This window comes from Portunus trituberculatus, chromosome 6, assembly GCF_017591435.1.
Source record: "Portunus trituberculatus isolate SZX2019 chromosome 6, ASM1759143v1, whole genome shotgun sequence".
Lineage (NCBI taxonomy): Eukaryota > Metazoa > Arthropoda > Malacostraca > Decapoda > Portunidae > Portunus > Portunus trituberculatus.
The window spans coordinates 3,908,889-3,933,929 of record NC_059260.1 but is presented as its reverse complement, the minus strand read 5'-3'; the positions used below and the strand labels follow the sequence as shown (position 1 = coordinate 3,933,929).

The 25,041-nt window shown below is 38.4% G+C and overlaps 1 protein-coding gene across 2 annotated transcripts in view; it reads right to left on the bottom strand.

Annotated features, from left to right (window-relative positions):
• Nucleotides 1-25,041, bottom strand: part of LOC123518578 (roundabout homolog 3-like) — an 85,556-nt gene that overhangs the window by 6,621 nt on the left and 53,894 nt on the right. Inside the window, exons 4-11 of one of the 2 annotated variants that reach the window (XM_045279456.1) lie at nt 20,896-21,045; nt 18,343-18,486; nt 14,661-14,801; nt 13,968-14,214; nt 10,429-10,556; nt 7,165-7,396; nt 4,676-4,747; nt 606-764 (exon numbers count right to left, since the gene is read on the bottom strand). In XM_045279456.1, the coding sequence (XP_045135391.1) occupies nt 631-764; nt 4,676-4,747; nt 7,165-7,396; nt 10,429-10,556; nt 13,968-14,214; nt 14,661-14,801; nt 18,343-18,486; nt 20,896-21,045 (1,248 nt within the window). In that variant the 3' untranslated portion in view covers nt 606-630. The remainder of the gene's footprint in view (nt 1-605; nt 765-4,675; nt 4,748-7,164; nt 7,397-10,428; nt 10,557-13,967; nt 14,215-14,660; nt 14,802-18,342; nt 18,487-20,895; nt 21,046-25,041) is intronic. The other variant, XM_045279466.1, reaches the window with a different exon arrangement.

Sequence of the window (25,041 nt, the reverse complement as noted above, 5' to 3'; positions counted from 1 at the left end):
AAAAGAAGGAAGGAAGAAAGGAAGGACTTAGAAGAAAATTCCAATAATATATACTGAAAGAAGAGAAAAATAGGAGAAAATATGATAACGTGCAAGACGCAAAGAAGAAGAGACAAGGTGGCAGGTGATAAATCTAAACACGACAGAGATAAGGTGAAAAATGGAGGAGGAGGAGGAGGAGGAGGAGGAGGAGGAGGAGGAGGAGGAGGAGGAGGAGGAGGAGGAGAATGATAAATAACAATATTGGTAGAAAGAGATTTAGATAACGAAGAAGGACAAACAGGACGTGACTGATAAAGATGAAGAGCGGGAAGAAGGGAGAATAGACACAAGGAAATGAAAAAGAAGAAGGTAAATATAACGAAGAAGAATAAAGATAAGTGTGAAACAGGAGAGTGGGAGAGAAAGAATAATAAACAGAAAGTAAAAAAAAACCACACACAAATGAGGAAAAATACAAATAAATGAAAAATAAGAAAATACGAAAGGAAAAAAATATTAATGTAGACAAGGAGAGAGAGATAAATGAGGAGCTTAAAAAGAAAATAAAGAAAACACTACACCACACAAGGCCAGCCCAAGGGAACAAGAGGATAGTTGCTCACCAAAACTTTGTAAAGCTGTTGAGTATTATAAAGCAGCGGGGAGAGCCAGGCGAAACATGGCGGTGGTGAGGGAGGCGATGAGGGAAGCAGTAGTAGTGACGGGGCTGGGTCGTGAACATCCTCCCCCGCCCCGGATAGACTTCCCCAGCGCCACCTCTGCTGTTGGGGAGAGAGAAAAGAGGGGAAAACTGTATGGATTAACTGTCCTTTTTTCCACGCTCTCCTTCCTCTCTGCGCCGCTGTAGGGGAAAATGTAAGGGTCGTGTTAATTCTTTCTGTTATCTACTGTTCATGCTGGTGTGTTTTTATTTTTCTCTCTCTTTTCTCTACAGTCTCCCTTTGTTGGCTTTTAACGTTTTATGATTCTTCTCTCTCTTTTTTTACACGATTTTTTGTACGTTACACTGCGTCCAGAAAAAATAAATAAATGTTAAACTCTACTTCACTAACTAAATGTCCTCAAAATATGCATCAGTATGAACACACTAAAAGTTTTCATGACATCTTGCAAAACTCTAATCATATGGTCAAGATTAACTCAACAGGCTTCTAATGCATTGTATCAAGCACAGGCAGAATGAAAATGAATGTAAATGAATTAAAAAAAACGAAGACGGATTCTCAAGACATGCTTTCATTAACCCGTTCAGCACCAGACACACAAATTGAAAAATTCACGTATTATCAATCAAAGAAAGGAGGAAAATGAGATGTGATGTTTTTTTTTATGTAAGAGTGGGAAAATTGGCCAAGGAAAAAAAACAAGAACACACTATTAGAGGCCATTTTAACGCCTTTTAGTACCAAAACATCTTAAAAAATCAATACACTTTCGAAAATTCAGAAAATCACGTATCATTGATTACGAAAGGAAAAAAAATGAGATGTGATGCTGATTGATGAGTGACTAAACATTTTTAACACTTTTAATGCAAAAACAAAGCATCTTACAAAACCAACACACTTTCGTAAAAAACAGATCACTTACGATCAATCAGGGAAAGGAGCAAAATGAGACGTGATGTTCATTGATGAGTGACTAGAGAAATTTTTTAATACATCACAAAAGTATCTTAAAAAATCTACAAACATACTTTCGAAAATACAGGAAATCACTCACTATTAATTAAGGAAAGGAGCAAAATGAGATATGATACTAATTAATGAGTGACTAGAGAACATCTTTAACGCTTTTTAATATAACATAAAAAACATCTTCAAAATCAATGCACTTTAAAAATTCAGAAAATGACGTATTATCAATAAAGGAAGGGAGCAAAGTGAGTGGTGTGATTAATGAGTGACTAGAGAACAATATTAACGATTTTACTACAACACAAAAATATCTTGAAAAATCAATATCTTTTCAAAAATTAAGAAAATCACTTACTATTAATTAAGGAAAAGAGCAAAATGTGATATGACGGTAACTGGTGAGTGACTAGAGGGCAATTTTAACGCCTTTCATTCAGCAAAATACCTCAAAAACTCGACTCAATTTTGTAATGGAGTCAGGAGTGGAAAGGAGTTAGTGTCACGGTGCTAAAGGGTTAAATATATCAACACAAACAAAGAAAATAAACTCAAAAATCGCCAAATCATGCTTCAATCAAAACAAGAAGAAAAAGATAAAAAAAGACAAAAAAAAAAAAAGTGCGTGCTTAAAACTACAAACCTATTCTGAATCATCGACCATGCAGAGAAAAAACAGCGAGGGAAAAAAGCCACGCCTTAAGGAAGCCCTGTGAGTGTGTGACCTTGAGGACACATGCAGCGCTACAGTGAGAGGCGACTACTGTGTCCCATTCCGCAGTGGTGGTGGTGGTGGTGGTGGTGGTGGTGTTGGTGCAGGGAAGGTGCTCAGTGGCTCTTAAACTCTGCAGCACGAAGGTTTCTCCCGCGGCGCCGCGTCAGACTGTCATCCCACCAGTACTCGGTGAAATATTTAGTGTCTATTGATTTGGTATCGAAACTTAATAAATGAGCTTTTTTTTGCGTCGAAACTTTATAGATGAGTCTTTTTATGCGTCCAAACTTAATAAACTGGTCTTTTCTTCGTTAACGCCTTCAGTACTGGGACGCATTTCTACCTTGAGTTTTGGGTGTGATTAGACGATTTTATTGATATTTAGGAAGGATCTATGAAGGTCGGAAAATTAATGCCCCAGAATCTTCACTATTTTAATCCCCGCATAAGTTCCTGAAGCTGTATAAAGTCGCCAGTTAGTAAGCAGAATGAATATGAAATCGTGTCATGGTACTGAAAGGGTTAATTTAAAACCAAAACTCAATGCATGAATAGTTTTCTAACAGTATGGAGGCAAAATTCAATCAAATAATCGTTGCTATTAATTTGAAGGTAAACTCAATGAATTAGTCGTTTTTACATTAGTTCAAAGACAAAAGTCAATATATCAATAGTTTTCCACAAGTATGGAGCCAAATCTCAATCAATTAATCGCTTATTATTACTTAGTCGTTTTCCATTAATGTGGCACCAAAACCCATTGAATGAGGTTTTTTTTTATTAATTCAAAGACAAAACACAATGGACTAATCGTTTTCTATTAGTATGGAGCCAAAACTCAATCAATGAATCTGCTTACTATTTGATGCATTTACACAGCTTGAGAAACTTATGTGGAGAATTAAAACAGCGAAGACTCTGGCCATTAATCTTCTGAGCTCCATATATCCTCCTTAACGTCAATAAAATCGTCTAATCATACACAAAACTCATGATAAAAATGTATCCCAGTACTGAAGAGGTTAATTCCGAGACAAAACCCAGTGAATGAATGCGTGCAGTAACAAACTCTGTCTTTCTTGGGTGTTTTCGCCTATTCCTGCCAGATTTTTCAGCCATTGTGTCAGGTTGGAGTGTCACCTTTATAAAGCACGGTACTTTACAGGGTTAGCTATTTGAAATTAATCACATCTGAGGACTAACGCGATTAAAGGGTCAAAATTGAATCGTTTCTGGGTTTTCGTTTTTCAGGAATGATTTGATTGCGATTTAATTTGAAAGAAAGACTACGTACACATTCACAAAGTTTACAACAGGCAAAATCTCAATAAATGTTCATAGTAGATTTCAATATTTTTCTTATTTTTGCTTTTTAAGAATGACTACGTTTCAGATTTACAGAAAACCTATGTGTCATGTCCAGTTTTAAAGAAAGGTTAAATGTCAAGTAATTCTTAACCCTTCAGTACCATGACGCATTTTCCTGTTCATCTGGTTACTATTTGGTGATTTTATACAGTTTCAGAAACTCATGTAGGGATTAAAATAGTGAAGACTGTGGCTGTTAATCTTTTGACCTCCATAGACCCTTCCTAATGCCAATAAAATCACAACCAAAACTCAAGGTAGAAATGTGTTCCAGTACTGAAGGGATTAAAATAAGTCTACATTTCAATTCCTCTTTAAAGTACCACAAGTAGATCTCGATTCTCCAATAGAATTAACAAACAATATTTCTGAAGTGGCGATTTGTAAGTACTTCAAAAGCACCGCATTTAATTAGCGTCACTTATGGAAATACTCGTGACTCGCGTCCAAAACTTAAGCGCCACTGCTGCAGAGAGGAGGGAGAAGGGAGGGAAGGAGGGGGAGAAACAGAGGCTCGAGTGTGGCCCAGCATCAAGATACTAGAGCCTCCCTAGAGCCAAAGAAAACGGGAATTACGAGGAAAAAAAAAAATGGTCTGAAAACATTAAAATTCAGACTTACAGAGAGAGAGAGAGAGAGAGAGAGAGAGAGAGAGAGAGAGAGAGAGAGAGAGGATAAGAGTCATGAACAAAAAAAGTGAAACATTTATAAGAGAGTAAGAGACCAAAAGAAGAAAACAATAACAACAAGAATAACTCGCGGAGACAACGAAAACAATAACAAACCGGTGCTATAGACATCAAATCTTCCAATACTAACTGTAAACTGGAGGAAAGACGGAAGAGGAGGAGAGGAGGAGAGAAGGGAAGGAAGGGAGAGGGTGTGGAGAGGAAAGGTGGGTAGATGCAACACACGAGGTGACTAGTACTTCTGTTTGAAAGAAAAGCAAACAAACCTTTAGTCATAGGGAGAATGTGAGACTGCGACGGCGGGGTGGAGGGAGCAGCCGTGGAGGTACTGGGCTCTTCTAAATAAGGGAAAGTAGTACGGACTAGTAGGACGTGGCATGCAGATTGTTTGGGGGGAAATCATCTCTCACCATGGTCACGAAAATGTACTTAGAAAATTAAACTGGGAAATGAAGAGCTCTCAATAATGGTGAAAAAGAAAAGAGGATGAATAAAATAAAATGTGATAAATAAGGATAAAAGAAGAAAAATATAAGTCAATGTGGTAAAATAAGAAAAGAAAGTTGATTCTTAAACTGAAAAGAAGGTAAATAAAATCAAAATACAATAAATAATGATTAAAAAAAGGAGAATGTAATAGTGAATATGGTATAAAAAAAGAAAAAAAGCAGATTTCTAGACGGTCTAAAGAAAAGATTACTGAAATTTGGTGATATACTACAAAATGGCAAAATAAGTACCAGAATATAAAAAAAAAAAAGAAAAGAAACCCAGAAAATAGCGAAAAATGGTAAACAAGAAAGAAAAATGATAAAAAAAATTAGTAGATGAGAAAAAAGGAAAATAAAAGATTAACTAAAAAAAAAACAATATAAGCAAAATAGATAAAACAAAACAAACATAACCTAAAAGGAGATCTTATATAAAAAAAAACTAACCATCGTGACACATGTATAAAACTAACCAAGAGGTATTCATATATGTACAATTGTCTATAGAAAAAACAAACAAACAAATAAATGAAAGGTACTGTGTTTTCCCCATCACAACATCAACCTTATGTACATACACCTTACTTCTTCACTAAACTTGAATGTAAACTTAGATATAAACTTGCCACCAGGAAATTAACTAAGTAAAAAACAATAAGGAATCACTTACAAGGACACATATTGACTATTGAAACGATGCAATTCTCCATAATAACTGTAATGGGGCTTAAAATAATGGAGTGATATAATGGTTGCAAAAAACATAATGGTTACTTTAGAACTTATGTCTAGAAAAGTGACTACGCACACTCACGGTACAGAACTGAAAAGAACTTAAAGACAACACGTACAGGACAACAGTCAGAGGAGAGAACAGTAAAGAACCTTAAAATTAGAGAACACTTCTTAATGATATACAAAACTCGAGCTTTATAAAGAAAATGGTCATAATTTGATATATATATATGTAAAGTGTTGAGTGTTTTACCTTTATCCTACTTAATTATCTCTCTCTCTCTCTCTCTCTCTCTCTCTCTCTCTCTCTCTCTCTCTCCTTCACACTCAATCCATTTTTTTTTCAATTTTTAAACAAATGTCTTTATTTTCTTCGTTTATATTTCTCTCATTCCACTTTTGTTCACTTCATTAGCGTATAACAATTACTCTCTCTCTCTCTCTCTCTCTCTCTCTCTCTCTCTCTCTCTCTCTGGCTCACTTCAAACCTGCCTACTGAAACTCACACCTGTTATTCTTCCTGCCTCCCTCCTACACACCTGTTCTTAGTCTTATTTTCCTCCCACACCTGCCTTTGCTTATTCTCTCTCCCACATAGCTGACTTTAGCGCTTGTCTTTACACTCCCACGTCTCGTTACCTTGTTTGCTTGCTTGTTACACACTCCCACACCTGATATCACAAGCTACAATACCGTGTCCCTCTCTCTACTCTCTCCACACCTGCAACGGTTGTGTCATATTCCGTGTAGTTGTGTCATTGTTGGAAATCTGCTCACTCATCTTCAGAATCCTGTTACATATATATATATTTCGTTGTTTTGGCTCTCTCTCTCTCTCTCTCTCTCTCTCTCTCTCTCTCTCTTATTATTATACATCTGTTGTTTTATTTTGCAGACGTAAACCCTATTTTCTAGTCCCTTCACACACACACACACACACACACACACACACACACACACACACACATCTGTCCTTTCATTCCCCACACCTTTTCATTCATTAATGGACCTGTTATTTTATTATTTCATCTGTTCTATTATTATTACACTCATCCTTTCAACCCCACACACAAAAAACCACACACTTCTCTATCGTTCTAACTTTTACTAACCTGCTCTTTCATTCTCCGCATTCACCGCACCCCCTTTTGTCACCTTATCACATTCTAAACACCTTTAACTTTATTTTCCTGTTTAACCTAACCTCCCTTCCGCCTCCACCTCCAGCTCTCTTTCTCTCTCACTCACTCAAGCCTTCACACACACACACGCACACACACACATCTGTTCTTTCATTCCCCACACCTGTTCATTCATTAATACACCTGTTCTTTTATCATCACACCCACCCTTTCATCCCTTCACACAAAGAAACACACTTCTCTATCGTTCTAACTTTTACAAACCTGCTCTTTCATTCTCCACATTCACCCTATCCTATTCTGCACACCTGTAACTTTATTTCCCTGTCTAATTTATCTTCCCTTCCGCCTCCACCTCTCTCTCGCTCACTCAAGCCAAAATCTAACCTTTCTTGGTGTAGAACTGGAAGATTTCTGAGTCCCCGGACCAGCCAAACTTGTTCTCCACAGCTACAGTCGCCTCGTAATCAGTAGCGGGTTCCAGGTCGGTGATAGCGTGCGTCATGTGCTGTACTGGACCCGAGGACAGGGGAGCTAAGGCAGGACCCCCAGCTGGTCCGTTTGGGGAGTAGAGGCGAATGTTCCACTGCCCTACTGACGGGTTGTGGATGTGTCTCTCCTGTAGGTGCGGGAGTGTCGAAATGCTGGGTTAGTTTTTTTGGGGTGGGTGTGTTGGTGTGATGAGAATCGTTGTGCTCTCTCATCATCACTGCTTTCCCAAGGCTCTAGTTGGAGATCCTCGTGTTTTTAACCTTTTTAATAACTGGGACACATTTCTACCTTAAGATTTGTGTACGTTAGACCATTTTATTGACATTAGGAAGGGTCCATGGAGGTCAGAAGATTAATGGCCACAGTCTTCACTATTTTTAAACCCCACATAGGTTTCTGAAGCTGTATAAAATCACCAAATAGTCACCAGAATGAATATGGAAACTCATGGTACTGAAGGAGTTAAGGGTCTTTTTTTATGGTTCTGGCAATAGACTGACAAGATTGGCAAGTGAATTAAACAGAGAAATTGTCTTGAAAACTCAGATAGGCGTCTATGTGGCCTTGGAAAATTGTCGCGTTGAGAGAGCAGGGCTTTTCTGAATATGGAGTAAATGAGTGAGTGGAATTTGAAGATTACAGAAGATACGTAAGATAGATAATGAGAGAAAAAAGGAGGGAAAAGTAAGATAATAACAAGAATGAGTAATGACAATAAGAAGAAGAGAAAGGTGAACAAGTGACAGAAAAAAGGAGGAAAAAGTAACATAATAGTAATAGGAATGAGAAATGATAATAATGGAAAGAGAAAGATAGAAAGACAGAAAAAAAGGAGGAAAAAGTAAAAGAATGAATAATGACAATAAGGAGAAGAGAAAGATAAACAAGTGACAGGAAAAACAAAAACAGAGAAAAGTAAATTAATGATAATAATGATCAATGATAGTAAGGAAAAGAGAAAAATGAAAAAAAAAAAAAAACAGAAAAAAGGAGGGAAAAGTAAAACAATAAGAGAAATGAAAATGATAATAATGAAAAGAGAAAGATAAACAAGGGAGAGAAAAAAGGAGGGGAAAACAAAATAATAGGAAAGAGTAATGATATTAAGGAGAAGAAGAAAAAGATGAAGAAGGTGACAGGAAAGAGGAGGGAAAAGTGAAATAATAAGAGAAATGAGTAATGGAAATAAGGAAATGAGGAGAAAGATGAACAAGGTAATAGAAACAATAATAAGATAAATGTTTAATGATGATAAGGAGAAGAGAAAGATAAAACAAGGGGAAAAAAAGGAAGGGAAAGCAAAAAATGAGTAATGATGATAAAGGAGAAGAGAAAGAGGAACAAGGTAAACAAGAACAAGAAGACGAAGAATAAGAATAGCAAGAAGAAACAAAAAAATACCGAAAAAACAAGAAGATTGAAAATAAATAGATATAAGAATAGAAATAAAAATGATAATAAGGAGAAGAAAAATATGAAGATTAACATGAAGACAAAAAAAAAAAAAGAACAAAAGGAAGAACAAGAACGCAGAAAAAAAAATCAAGAAACAAAAAAATAAAACAAGAAATAACAAAACCAAGAAGAAAACGGAGAACAAGAACGCAAAGAAATAAGAAAAATAAGAAACAGAAGACGAAAGAAAAAGAAATGAGTGAAAGAAAGACACGAGACAACGATGAATAAATAAACTGAGGCGAGATGAAGTGTAGCATAGAGATGGTACGATATATCCACCTGCGCTTAATGTCACAGCTGAGGTGAGAAAGAAAACCAAACATAATAGAGAAGGTCAACGATCAGGCAACACACACAAGAGCGAAACTAAAAGAAAAATAACAAGGACTTTCAAATTTAATTCATGTGGCGTTGGAAATTGATGAAGGCTATTAAGTTTGGCGTATCAACCTTTTCCCCTCTTGAGTGCATAAATGAATTCACTGTCTGTCTCTCTGTCTCTGTCTGTCTGTCTGTCTCTCTCTCTCTCACTCTCTGTCTTTTTCTCTGTAATTTCTTATTTTTTTTCTTATTTGCTCTCTCTCTCTCTCTCTCTCTCTCTCTCTCTCTCTCTCTCTCTCTCTCTCTGCTGCACCTCGCTCACAATGCTTCCATCCCTCGCGAGCTAACTAAATGACTGGATCAATGATAGAGAGGGGGAAAAATCGTAATTCACTATTCAGTTCATGACAGGTATAATTAATGTTTCATATCAGGTATTAATCTGTGATGTTGCTTCGAAAGGGTTAGTTCGTTCGTGGTGACGTTGGTGTTTGCTCGCTATCGTCACCATTCACGGGCAAAGTTCGTTATCTCAACATGGGCAGATGAATAGCATAAGGTGAATATCATAGGTAAATAAAGCAAAGGCAGGTGAATGCGGGAAATTAAACATAAAAAGGTAAATAGAGTGAGTTTATATGAATAGGTAACCATTTATTTTTACGTAATAGGAGAGAAGTTGACTAAGGCCAATAAATAAATAAATAAATAAAAAGCCCTACCTACTATTATTATTTTCTAATGTAAACAAGGTAAATTTAATCAAATAAACATAAGCAGGTGAGTCAAGCAAGATGAAAAGGAACAGGTAAACACGACAAGGTAAACTGAACAAGGTGAACAAGGTGAACATGAAGCAAGACATATATAGTAAGGTAAATAAACCAGGTAAACAACCAGATTAATCAAACAAAGTAAATATGACAAGGTAAACATGACAAGGTAAATTAAACAAGCTGCATATGAATAGATGAATAAAACAAGACAAAAAAAATGAAGTGAATAAAATAAGGTAGACTCAATCAGATTAATTAAACAAGATAAAAAAAAATGACCAGGTAAACTTAAACAGGTAAATTGAAGAGACGAGGTAAATCAAAGGTGAACATAATCAATTAAATAAGACAATGCAAATAAAGTAAGGGAAATAAAACTAGGTAAAGACAACCAGAGTCATAAAGCAAAGTAAATAAAGCAAGACAAATAAGGTAAGTTAAATAAAGCAAAGTAAACATGACAAGGTGAATTAAAGAAGGTGAACATAGTCATTTAAATAAAGTAAGGTAAAAATAAAGTAAGGGAAATAAAACTAAGTAAACAGAGAGTAAAGAAAAAAAAAAAAGGTAAATGACCAGGTAAACAAAACAAGGCAACCCTCACCCTGTGTCGCCGGTACTGGAGGCGGTACATGATGACAGGTGTGTGACTCTCTGCTACCCAGGTGAGTGTGTAGGTGGTTTTCTCCCCCCCGGCAGGGCTGCTCGTCACTCTTGGCACCCTGGGCAGACCTGGGGAAACGTGACAACTCTTGCTGCACACCTGCCAACACCTGTGGTAACTGAACCTAACCTGAACTAATATAAGTGACACGTGTTCTTAGTTACCTGTAGACATGTATAATTGTAGAGAATGTAACCTAACCTAACCTTATCTTACAACCTAACACAATCTAACCTAACCTATCCAAACCTAACCTAACCTAACCCAACCTAACACAATCTAACCTAACATATCGAAACCTAACCTAACCTTATCTTACCTTACAACCAAACACGCTAATTTAACCCTTTAAGTGCTGGGACACATTTTCACCATGAGTTTTGGGTATGATTAGACGATTTTATTTACATTATATTAGGAAGGTCTACTATGGAGGTCAGAAGATTAATGCCCACAGTCTTTACTTTCTTTATCTTTCTCAAGCTGAACAAAATCACCAAATTGTAAGCGGAATGATTATGAAAACGCGTCATGGTACTAAAGGGATCAACTTAACCTAACCCAAACTTAACCTAATCTGATCTAACCTTACCTTATCTTGCAACCACACACAATCTAACTTAACCTACTCAAACTAAACCCCTTCAGCACCAGGACGCGTTTCCATATTCCATCTGGTTACTCTATGTTATTTTGACATATAGTAACTTCAAAAACTTGTGTGGGGATTGAAATAGTAAAGACTGTGGCCATTAATCTTCTGACCTCCATGCACCCTTCCTAATGTCCATAAAACTGTCTAATCATATCCATAACTCAAGGTAAAAATGCGTTCCAGTACTGAAGGGGTTAAAATACCTTACCCTACCTTACCCTACCTAACCCTAACCTAACCTATTCTATCCAGACATACAATACCCTAACACAACCTTACCTAACCTTACCTAACCTTTGTAAACGTACGGATACCTGGAAATTTGTGTGACAGGTGATGGGGAAAAAGTTTACCTGTACACCATCTCTTGACTGGACAAGTGTGAAAAATGGATGTGACCTTCAAAAGAGGCACGATATTTCACCTGAGGAGCGCTGACACCTGTGTGGATCCCGGTGACAGGTGAGCGGCGGAAAGTGCTCACCTGTATCACCTGTGTACCGCTTCAATGGAAAGGTGTGCAATAATAATTAGGGGAAGAAAAAGAGGGGAGTTTTTCAGCTTCATCTGTTCGTAATGTGTCTCTTTTTCGTTCTTTCTCTTTCTCTATCTCTCCCTCGCGCATTTTTTTTTTCTCTTTTCTTCACACTTCCTTCCATTTCTCCTCCCTTTTTCTCCTTTTCTTTTCTTTCCTTCACGCATTTTTCTACTTTTCCTCTTTCTCTTCTCTTCTCTCTCCTTCAATCATCTTCCTCTCCCTCTTCTTTTCTCTTTTCTTTATGCATCTTTCTTTTTTCCTTTCTTTCCCTCGCATATCCTTCTACTCCTTCCTTCCTACGTCTTCCCTTTCCTTCACTTACTTTCTTACCTCTCCCTCCTCCTTCTCTCCTCTTCCTTTTCCTCCATAAACCCTCCTCTCTTTTCTCTCTTAAAGAACACCAATGATTCTTTCCTCACCTTTTACACTCTCTCTCTCTCTCTCTCTCTCTCTGGTATCTCCTTTCTTATATTTCATTACTGGCTCTCTCTCCCTCTACACACACACACACACACACACACACACACACACACACACACGCGCGACTGTCCTCCTTCCAGCCTTTCCTTCCTTCCTCTTCAAATAAACGGCACTGCATCGATTTAATACTCCTGTCAGTCACACACACACACACACACACACACACACACACACACTCAAGACTCATGCCTGTGTCCTCCTTCCCCATAAGAAGAGAAAACGGAGACAAAAAGACCCACACTTCATTTACCTGGCCACAAGCAACCCCACCTGATGCTAAACAGTTTTTATGTGTAGTGGGTGGGAGTGAAATGAAGGTGTGTGGGGAGGAGCGTGGTATTTTCTCTCATGAACATGCAACTTTACCTTACTGGAGAGGAAGAGGCGTGTCACGGATTCCTGGGTTAACTTCGGCATAGGAGGAGGTGTTTGGGGGTGTTGGGAAGTGGATGAGGGTAAGGGAAGTGTGTGTGTGTGTGTGTCTCTCTCTCTCTACCAGTTAGTGTCAATATGATCTTAACTTTAACATGGCTGCAAGGGTTGAGAAAGTAGAATGTGGTTGTGGTTGTTGTTTTAGTTGTTGTTGTTGTTGTTGGTAGTGGTGGTGGTAGTTTGAAGGGTTGCATTTCCAAGCTTTCAATCTCTACTACCTCTGCTACTTAAACGTCTACCTTCCACTCTCACCTATACTACTACTGCTAGCTACTCCACCACTCCTTTTCATGTAAGACGGGAAAAGCTGGCCAAGACCAACATAAAACGAGAAAAAAAGGACCCATTTAGTTACCAGTCCCCTTGTTACCTGCTATCCTATTTCTACCTGCTGCTACTATTACTTCACTACATACTTCCACCCTCCTACTCCATCTCCCTCCCTCTCTCTTGCTACCTAGTCTCCAATCTCTCTTCTCATCGTCATGCGAGGGAATAACTTGAGTCAGAATATGCAACAGGCGATCCTAAACTCCTGCAGGTCTGACTAAAGGAAAGCCACAAGTATCATATTCAGTGCAGTGTTGGGATGGCAAAGTTATATATAGGTCTTGTTGCTTACTGTGTGTGTGTGTGTGTGTGTGTAATCAGAAATGGCAGTGCATGTAAAAATTCCTGAAGGGGACGGTGCGTGTGTGTGTGTGTGTGTGTGTGTGTGTGTGTGTGTGTGTGTGTGTGTGTGTGTGTGTGTGTGTGTGTGTGTGTGTGTGTGTGTACATGTAATCAACAGTAACGGATGGTGTACACGTAAAAAAATTCCAGAGGGAGAGTTAGGGTCATGTGTGTGTGTGTGTGTGTGTGTGTGTGTGTGTGTGTGTGTGTGTGTGTGTGTGTGTGTGTGTGTGTGTGTGTGTGTGAGTACGTAAGTATGCATGTATGTAATCTATGTATTTATGTATGTACTTATAACCATATTCCTCATGTTTAGACGCCCATACACACCTACCATGACCTGTTACCTGTATTTACCTGAATGCACCTGTGGGAACCTGTATATTCACCTGTCTTAACTGCAAATAAACGGGTCTGTACCTTTGCTTACCTGTTAATCCCCTTTTTTTATGTAATAGGAACAACCGGACACGGGCAACAAAAAAGTGATTAAAAAAATACCCACTGAGGTGCCACTCCTTTGAAAGTGAAAAAAAAGCCTTTGCTGGTATGGGAGTCATCACATCAACACCTGTCATCACCTACCATTCACACCTGTCTACCTATCATTACCCCCTTTCCACTGTCTTACCTGTCCTCGTTATACCCAGGATCCGTTCTTACCTGCTAGTACCTATTACCTATATTTTGACACCTGCTTACCTGTCAGTCTAATTGAAGTGTTGGTGCGGCCTAAAGGACTCTCCGCCGTGCAGGTATACTCCCCGAAATCCTCCTCCTGCACTTCTTGGATGGTGAGTGTGTGGCGGTGCTGCGTGTCGTGGGAGAAGACGTATCGCTCAGAAATAAGTGGCCGTCCCTGCCTCGTCCAGAACACTGTGGGCATAGGCCGGCCGTGGACGCGACACACAAGCTCCACGTAACGCCCCACGCCGGTGTGAAGCAGGGACTGTTGGTGGAGGGTAGCAGGTGTGGAGTTAGTCAGGTGCGGTGTGGAGGGAAGACTGTGGTGTTAGGGAAGTGTGGTGTTAGGGAAAGTGTGGTGTGGTGTTAGAAAAGTGGTGTGATGTGGAAGGAAGTGTGGTGTGGTGTGGTGTGAATGTGATGTGCAGTTAAGAAGTGTAGGGAAGTGTAATGTGGGGTTAGGAAGGTGTGGTGTGGTGATGAGTTAGGGTGATGATGTGGTGGTGTGGTGGTGTGGTGGTGAGGATGTCAGAAAAGTGAATGGAAGTGACGTGAAGGTAAAGAGAGCATTAAGAAAGTGAAATGGTAAGGATTGCTTCAGTGGCGTGACATGATAGTGAGGGAGAAAAAATGAAAACACACACACACACACACACACACACACAACACTACAAGATCCCACAAAAAAACTCAAAGGAAACCAATTCTTGCCTCCTCCGTGGTGACATCTGGCGGATACTGAATCTCAATGGTCATGTCCGTGGAAGAGGGATGTCCTAGGCCGTTCTTGGCAGTACAGATGTAGGTGCCCTCCACGTCATGGTCAGCGTTGGACAGTGTGATGCTCCGGCCCTGAGTGAGAAAGGGGACGTAACTGGGTGAGTGCTGAGTGAGATAATATGATACTGGAGCCCTTTGTAGAGTGTGTAGAGGGTGTAGATTGATGGGTGGTGTGAGTGTAGCTGTTTGAGTGTAGTGGTGAGTGTGGTAGGGTGAGATATGGGTGAGTAAATGATGAGTGAGTTTGGGTGAGGGTGTGAATGGGTGAGTGTAAGAGGGCGTGGGTGGATGAAAGGTGGGTGAGTTTAGAACAAGAGGGCGTGGCTAGGGAGTGCTGGGTGAATGGTGGGTGCGTGTAAGGTGAGGCTGTGGGTGGGTGAATGGTGTGTGTGTGTGTGTGTGAGTGTGTGATTGTGGTTGAAGGAGGGCGGTTAAATGCTGGTTAGATAAGGTTAGGTAAGGTCAGGTTAGGTTACGTTAGGTTGGGTTGGGTTAGGTTATGTTAGGTTGACTGATTAGGTTTATACGGCACTTTTGACTGATTAATTGACTGACTGACTGACTGACTGACTGACTGACTAACTGACTGATTGACTGACTGATTGACCGTCTACTTTTCCTCTTTCCTTCCTTTATTCCTTCCTTCTTTCCTTCCTGAATAGATAAATGAATAAAGCAATGAATGAATGAAGGAAGGAAAAAAATGAGAGAGAGAGAGAGAGAGAGAGAGAGAGAGAGAGAGAGAGAGAGAGAGAGAGAGAGAGAGAGAGAGAGAGAGAGAGAGAGAGAGAGAAAGTATCACTCGTCACTTTTTATGTTTCTTCAATCCCTCACTCCCCTCACTTCCACACCTACACACCTCCACACCTGCGCCATCCACACCTGTCTCTCACCTTTACTTTTACATTTAAACACCAACATGCGTTAATTCTTTTCACAATTTAATATATATATACGCCTCTCTCTCTCTCTCTCTCTCTCTCTCTCTCTCTGCTATTGGCTTTTGTATTTCCACGTATTCATTCATTCATTCATTCAATCAAGGAGTCAGTCAGTCAGTCAGTCAGTCAGTCAGTCAGTCAGTCAGTCAGTCAGTCAGTCAGCCAGTCAGTCAGTCAGTCAATCAGTCTTTTCCTCTCTTATTTTACTTCATGTTGATCTTTTTATAAGGAAACTCTAGATAAATAAAGATCTGTTTTACTCTGCGTTTCATCTCTCACCGTCACAGTCCACACATAGGTTATATAAATAGAATACAAGGTAAGTATCTCGACAGAAAAATAACTCTCGATGAGAAATGTTCACTCTGGAAATTAACTATGAAAAATGAACTATTTCTCGAAACTTCAGAGAAATAAAGGAAATTTTTTCATCACGTTTCTTTCCTCACAGTCACAGTCCACACATAATGTAAATCACGCAAGTCACGTAAATAGAAGAGAAAGGCAAATATATCGACAAATAATCTTAAACGAGGGAAACAGAAGAGACAGCAAATATATCAACAAATAATCTTAAATGAGGGAAATAATCTGAAAAGAAAATAGAGAAAGACAGTAAAGATGTGTTTCATAGTGTGTGTTCTTTCTCCAACACGGAAGTTATGTAAATAGAAGAGGAGGCAAACATTTAAACAAATAACCTTAAATGAGGGAAATATTCTGAAGAGAGAGAGAGAGAGAGAGAGAGAGAGATACAGTAAAGATTCGCTTCATTCTGTGTGTTCTCTCGCCACCACACAAGTCACGTAAATAGAAAAGGATACAAACATCAAAAAATAATCTTAAATGAGGCAAATGTCCTGTAAAACAAATAGAGGGTGATGCAGTAAAGCTTCGTTTCATAATGTGATTTCTCGCCGCCACATTCCACCACACTGCAAATGACACGTTATGCAGAGAAGCAAATTATTCATCATTACCTTTACTCATCACTTACCTGGCGAAAAAAAAGTTGGCCGACCTCTGCCTAGATGACATTTAAATAACACGTTAGCATTTAGGCACATACGGATGAGTTCGCTAAAAAACATAGATAAAAAACAATAAGACTAATACAAAAGATCATTGGGGCAGGTACGAATGTGCTCACCTGAGGGATAATTAAAAGATGGGAAAGAACACCTGAGAGAGACAGACAGAGAGAGAGAGAGAGAGAGAGAGAGAGAGAGAGAGAGAGAGAGAGAGAGAGAGAGAGAGAGAGAGAGAGAGAGAGAGAGAGAGAGAGAGAGAGAGAGAGAGAGAGAGAGAGAGAGAGAGAGAGAGAGAGAGAGAGAGAGAGAGAGAGAGAGAGAGAGAGAGAGAGAGAGAGAGAGAGAGATGGTTTTAAAACGTGACTTCTTCTTAGCGTCTTAAAATAACTTCCTTCCAGTGAGTGAGTGGTTCTGTTACATATTTAATAGTTATTCGCGGAAGTTAAGATGAATTAGCCTTTACTTAGCGTACAAGTTTACTAAATACGTAGATGAATAGCCAGAAAATTGAATAGATTAACCACTTCAGTACTGGGACGCATTTTCACCATGAGTTTTGGATATGATTAAAGGATTTTATTTACATTGAGAAGGGATTATGGAGGTCAGAGGATTAATGGTTAGAGTCTGCACTATTTTAATCCACACATGACTTTCTAAAGCTGTATAAAATCACCTTAGAGTAAGAAAATGAATATGAAAACGTGTCATGGATAGCGATGTAGATAGGAATACAAATAGAAAGATAGACGCATAATTGAGTAGATAAGAAAAATAAGTGGATTGTTAGATAAATAGATAAATAAACATACATTAATCAAGTTACATGGATTACAAAAACATAATAAGCAACGGTATTTTTTTTTCTTAGGAGTGGGTATGGTATGTAACTTCATGGCTTAGAAACGAAGAGATATTCAGTGTATCCAGTGTTCATACAAATAGTTTCCTTACACCGTTATGAATACTCTCGAACAAGAAATGTAGGACAGAAAGAGAACTACCAAAAAAAAAAAAAAGAAAGGAAAGAAAAGACTAAATGACTAAAAGTAGAGATTATAGGACAAAAACATACCCAAAATAAATCCACGAGAACTAGATTAGAGCAACGAATGAAGACAAATAAGAAAACAAACAACTGAGAGGAGAGTAAGTGCTAAAGAAAAGAAGGACAGAAGAAGGAGGAGAACTACCAAAAAAAAAAAATGACTAAATGACTAAATGACAAAAAAAATATATATACCCAAAACAAACACACGAGAACTAGGAGAGAGCAACAAATGAAGACAAATAACGAAATAGAGGAGGAAACTAAGAGGAAACTAAATGCTATAACAATAATTAACAGGTGAAACGCAATGAAGAGTAAAAGACAACAACAAATGAAGACAAATAGTGAAACAGACAACTACCAGGAGAGAAAATGAGTGCTTTGGGGTCCGAGGGGTCTCCAAGCGCACGGGTTCGAATCCTGTCCACGGTCAGAGTGTAGGTTGGGCTTCCTCACTTCGAGCAACGGTTTCCTAGATAGGAGGTACCACCCAGAAATTCCCGTGAAAAAGCCCATATGGTATAAATATAAACAAACATAGTATATATAAACAATCAACAGGTGAAACACAACACCTGACTTGCCCTTACTTCGTGCATGCGTGATCCTGAGGGGAGGTGGCCCTGCTGCCGCGTCCAGGTGATGGTGGCCGGGGGGTTGCCATCTGCCGTACACTCGAGAGTCACGCTGGAGCCCTGGACGACGTGTTGCAAGCGAGGACTCAACCGACGAACCTGTAAATATGAGGCAATGTTGGTGTGTGTGTGTGTGTGTGTGTGTGTGTGTGTGTGTGTGTGTGTGTGATGGATTGATTCTCTTTTCAATATCATTAGCATCATTATCATTATTATTATTATTATTATTATTATTATTATTATTATTATTATTATTATTATTATTATTATTATTATTATTATCATTATTATTATTATTATCATTATCATTATTATTATTATTATTATTATTATTATTATTATTATTATTATTATTATTATTATTATTATTATTAGTAGTAGTAGTAGTAGTAGTAATAATAATATAAGTAAAAGTAGTAGCAGTGGTAGTAGTAGTAGTAGTAGTAGTAGTAGTAGTAGTAGTAGTAGTAGTAGTAGTAAAGTAGTAGTAGTAGTAGTAGTAGTAGTAGTAGTAGTAGTAGTAGTAGTAGTAGTAGTAGTAGTAGTAACAATAGTAACAACAGCAATATCATTAAAAGCAGTATCGACACTATCTCTCACTCTCTCTCTCTCTCTCTCTCTTCACACGTCTGCAGTGACGGACTAACACCTATTCTATCCTTCCCCCTCTCACTTTCCTGCTCCTCTCCCTCACAATAACTCTGCACTGCCCTCCTTCGCTTCCTCTCCCTCGTCTCTTCTACACATTCCCTTTCAGTCTTCCACTTTCTCACATAAACTTATAAAACTTCATCTCTCATATTTTTCCTCGTCACAAATCTTTCTCCTTCTCCTTCTCTCCTTCTTCTTTTCTTTTTTTTCTTCTTCTTCTTCTTCTTCTTCTTTCTAAGGTAAGAGGCAAACGAACCCAACTCAGGTATTATTCCTGTCGCTATCTTGTTTACATTTCCACCTTCTTCATGTGACAGTCTAACAAGGCTTTAAAGTTACAGGTGTTGTCAGTAATGCAGGTGTAAGTAAAGGTCTCTCTGCCTCAACCTAACCTAATCTAACCTAACCTTACCTAACTTTACCTGTCAAAAAGAAATAATTTAGAAGCCTTTTCTTTATTGGCCACCAATAAATAAATGCACAAACAGTTATGAAATTGTCGCAAAAAATAATAAAAAATAAATGAATAAAAAAACAGGTAAATTTTTAAAGGTTTCTCCGCCTCTACCTAACTTAATCTGAGAAATTCAACCGTTCTTGTCTCGTGGTTCTAATAATATTCTGGTGCATTTTACTGCTTCTGAAAATAGCTCGGTGTGTTTTCCTCCTTTTGATAACGGTCTGGTGTATTTCAATCCTTGTAATGAGATGTTTTCATGCTTCCATTCATAGTTTAACCAAGATTTTGTACCGTCAGAGAGAGAATCACCAGTAAGATGATTCTCTCTATGGCTCGGGGACGCCACGGAACGCCTGACTTCCGATCTTTCTAAGATTTCCGATTGGGGTAGAGAAAATCTAGTAGTTTTCAATGCCTCAAAAACTCAATTCCTCCATCTATCAACTCGACACAACCTTCCAGACAACTATCCCTTCTTCTTCAATGACACTCAACTGTCTCCCTCTTCCACAATGAATATCCTTGGTCTGTCCTTTGCTCATAATCTTAACTGGAAACTTCACATCTCATCTCTTGCTAAAACAGCTTCTATGAAGTTAGGTGTTCTGAGGCGTCTCCGCCAGTTTTTCTCGCCCCTCCAACTGCTTACTCTGTATAAGGGCCTTATCCGTCCCTGTATGGAGTACTCTTCGCATGTTTGGGGGTTCCAGTCACACAGCTTTGCTTGATAGGGTGGAATCGAAAGCTCTTCGTCTCATCAACTCCCCTCCTCTGACTAACTGTCTTCAGTCTCTTTCTCACCGCCGAAATGTTGCATCCCTTTCTATATTTTATCGCTATTTTCATGCTAACTGTTCTACTGATCTTGCTAACTGCATGTCTCCCCTCCTCCTGCGGCCACGCTGCACAAGGCTTTCTTCTTCCTCTCATCCCTATTCTGTCCAACTCCTTAATGCAAGAGTTAACCAGTACGCTCAGTCATTTATCCCTTTCACTGGTAAACTCTGGAACTCCCTCCCTGCATTTGTATTTCCGAATTCCTACAACTTGTCTTCTTTTAAGAGGGAGGTATCGAGGCATTTGCTCCCCTAATTCTGGCTGACGGTTTTGGCACTTTTGAACTCTTTGGAGAGCCAGCGCTCAAGTGGGCCTTTTTCTAACTTTCTTTTTTTTGCCCTTGGCTGGCCCTCTTCCCTACGTAAAAAAAAAAAAAAATGGACTCAAATCAGTGGTGTTCCCACGGCTTTTAAACATAATAATGATGAAAAAACGGACTATAAAAAACATATGAGGTGGGGGTTAATCTCTCTCTCTCTCTCTCTCTCTCTCTCTCTCTCTCTCTCTCTCTCTCTCTCTCTCTCTCTCTCTCTCTCTCTCTCTCTCTCTCTCTCTCTCACCGTGGCCGGGTACTGGACATCCAAGTTGTGCGTGACTTCAATGGCAGGTGAAGTCTCAATTCTGCACACGTAACTCCCGGCGTGACTCCTTCGCACACCGCTCAAAGTGAAGGAGTTGCCCAGTTTTTGCAGTCTCTTGCTCTGTCTGATCTGAAGTGGAGGGAGGGCGGAGCGTCAGGGAGCCAGGCGTTGTGGTGAGATGATGAGGTGATGTAAGTTAGTTAGGAGTGGTACAAGTTGGGTAATTGAAAAGGTGAAGTGTGTTTTTTTTTACATGCAAGAAGGAAACCAACTAAGGGCAACAAAAGATTAAAAAAAAAAGGTCCACTTGAAATACTAGTTCCCTTAAAGATTTACAAAAAAAAAACTAGCCAAAATTCAGGGACAAATGTCGTGCAACCTCCCTCTTAAAAGAAATCTAGTCATAGGAAGATGGAAATATAGAAGCAGGCAGGAGTTCCAGAGTTTACCTGAGAAGCTGAGGAGAAAAGTATTGGCTAACTGTTAGTCTTAAGAGTCGAAGGTGAAAGAAAATGAACTCAGATGTGATAAGATGAAATGAAGTGAAGTGATGTGGTGTAAGTTTGGTTAATTGTAAAGGTGAAGAGTGTGAATGAAGGTGAGGAGGAAGGTACTGGTTAACTGTCAGTCTGAGGAATAGAAGGTAAAAATTAAGTCAGGTGTGATGAGCTTTAAGTTCGTGATGTGGTGCGGTACAGGTAAGTTGAGTGATTAAAAGTAAGGTATTGGTGAACTGTTGGCATGAAAATTGAAAGGTGAAATTACAGGTAAACAAATAAACCAATCAAAACATGAGTGAATGCAGGTGAGATGAACATACAGGTTAATTGTTGAGGTAAAGGATGGAAGGTAAAATAATATCAAGTGTTGTAGAGGTGAGCTATAGACCAATCAACATGGGGAAAGGTGAGTATAGGTGAAATATGGTGTAATTAACAGGTGTAACACGTGTGCATAAAGGTGGATGGGAAAGATTGATTGGGTTGATATGAAAGACGGAAGGGTGAAGGTCAGATGTGATAAAGGTGAGTGATGCAGCAATTAACAGGTGAAGCAGGAAGGGTACAGGTGGGTCACGGTTTCATTTATAAATGTACAGGTGTACGAATACCGGTAAAATAAAGATTAATTGTATTGGTATCAAGAATATTAGTTTGGTGAGGTAACTTTATACAGAACACGAGATAATTACAACCACCATATGTAATGTATCAAATATTTAGTTCTCTAGAAAAAAAATATATAGGTGAAAAATGAAAAGAGTGAGAGAGAAAAACAAATTTCTACTCACTTAAAATATTGGACGTGACAGTACAAGTAAAGACATCTCAGTGTGATTGGCAATTAAAGTTAGCAGGTGAGTACAGGTAGAATATAATGGAAGTCAATAACATTCATGTGGAGAGTGTCAATGTCAGGTATTGAAAGGTGAAAATAAACACAGGTACACAAGATAAAAGGTTGCGTTAATTACTTGACAGGTAAGCTTAGGAAAAAAATGAGTGAAAAATACGAATAATGCTTCAGGAATTTCAACATTTAACACACAGGTAACAAGGCACAGGTAGCACTAATTACTCTGCATAATAGATGGCTTCCCTCTCTCTTTGGTTTGGCTTTACACAAGCGTCAGCTAAACAAAAACACTAACAAACTTACGAACGAATTAAAAAAGCTTGAAGTTAGTGTTTCTCATGGAAGTTTAAACAGTGGGGAGTGAGTGAGTGAGTGAGTGAGAGTATGTGAGTGAGTGAGTGAGTGAGTAGACATATGAATACATTAAACAAAAAGCATAAAAAAAACTTAGTAGATGAGTGAGTGAGTGAATAAGTAAGTAAGTAAGTAAGTAAGTGAGAGAGTGAATGAGTGAATAAGTGAGTGAGTGAGTGAATAAGCGCCTTTCTGAATATGACAAAGGTTCAAGAATGTGTCTCCATCATAACGTTTCACTTTTATGAGATTCACCTCGCACAGGTAGGAAGAAAATGTTAAGTTTGTAAAAAGCTTCCATTAGTCTTAACCATTTCTTGCTCCTTTTTCTTTGACTCATTTTCCCGCCACTTATTAACCTTCTTCCTCCTCCTCTTCCTCTTCCACCTCTTCTTCTTGTTTTTATTCTTTCTCCTCCTCCTCTTCTTCCTCCTTCTCTTATAAGATTATTTTTTTGCTCTCTCTCTCTCTCTCTCTCTCTCTCTCTCTCTCTCTCTCTCTCTCTCTCTCTCTCTCTCTCTCTCTCTCTCTCTCTCTCTCTCTCTCTCTCTCTCTCTCTCAAGATTGGCTATTTTTCTCTCTCAAGTTTTCTTTTCAGAATTTACATATCTATCTTCATATGTTTCTCTCTCTCTCTCTCTCTCTCTCTCTCTCTCTCTCTCTCTCTCTCTCTCTCTCTCTCTCTCTCTCTCTCTCTCTCTCTCTCTCTCTCTCTCTCTCTCTCTCTCTCTCTCTCTCTCTCTCTCTCTCTCTCTCTCTCTCTCATTATGTTAGTCCAGGAAATCCTTCATGTCACTTTTCCTCCTCCTCCTCCACCTCCTCCTCCTCCTCCTCCTCTTCCTCCTCCTCCTCCCCTTCCTTTTATTCTTTATCCCTCTCACTTTTCACTCTCCTCCAGAAAAGTTTTAGTGAAGGATTCTCTCTCTCTCTCTCTCTCTCTCTCTCTCTCTCTCTCTCTCTCTCTCTCTCTCTATTCATTGTCTGTTCTTTTCTTTTCTTTTTATCTCTCGTTTTTTATTGTCGTTATCATAATTGTTAGTTTTCTTTTTCTTTCTTTCTTCTTATATTTTCTTGTCTTTATCGTCTCGTTATTATTATTATTATTATTATTATTATTATTATTATTATTATTATTTTGTTATTGCTGAAAATTAAACGTAGGTGAATTAATTGACAGGTAATTTGATTTGTGGCACTATTTGTAAACTCACCTGTCCGTTTTGACAATTATTAGCTCGAGTTACCTGTGCCTTACCTGTCACTCATTGTACAGTCTTGCTTTGATGGAGTGAGTGAGTTATCTTCTATACTTTCAAGTGCCATTATTGTTTCGAATTTCTTTATTTTTTTTATCCTTATTTTTTTTTCAATATTTTTTCGAGCTTTTTATTTTCGTCCTTGTTATTGTTTTTATTTTCTATTGTTTACCTTATTTATTTATTTTTCATGTGTTGTTTACGTATGGAAGTGTTGCGTGATTCATTTATTTTCTTTCTTTCTTTCTTTTTGTCTGGTTTTGTTAATTTTGTCATCTTAACCCCTTCAGTACCATGGCGGTTTCCATTTCCATTCTGGTGACTATTTGGTTTTATACAGCTTCAGAAACTTATGTGGGGGATTAAAATAGTGGAGACTGTGGCCATTAATCTTCTGACCTCCATAGACCCTTCCTAATGTCAATAAAATGGTCTAATCGTACACAGATCTCAAGGAAAAAAATGCGTCCCAGTATTAAAGGGATCAATATTAATAGACAAACGAGCAAAATCCAACAAAAATAGAAGAAATGAATGAATGAACCAACACGTAAAGAATACATGATAAATAAGTTAATTAGGAAAAAAAAAAAACAATAAAAATGACAAAAATAAATAAAATTCAAAAAAAAATACTATGAAAAGGATTAGTGTTTTTCTTTTCACTGTTCTCCGTTTTCAGATGTTTTAACCCCATCAGTACCACGACGCGTTTACATCTTCATTCTGCTTACTATTTTGTGGCTTTAAACAGCTTCAGAAACTTATATGGGGTGGTTAGAATACTGAAGACTCTGGCCACTAATCTCCTGACGTACACAGACCCTTCCTAATGTCAATAAAATGGTCTAATCGTACATAAATCTCAAGGTAAAAATGTGTCCCAGTAATGAAGGGATTAACATTAATAGACAAATGAACAAAACCCGGCAAAAATCAACAAAACGAATGAATGAACCAACATTTCTATAGATAATCAATACATGACAAAGCAGATGTTCTTAACCCCATCAGTACCACGACGCGTTTTCATCTTCCTTCAGAAACTTATATGGGGTGGTTTAAATAGTGAAGACTGGCCATTAATCTTCTGACCTACATAGACTCTTCCTAATGGTAATAAAACCGTCTAATTATACCTCAAACTCAGTGTAAAAAT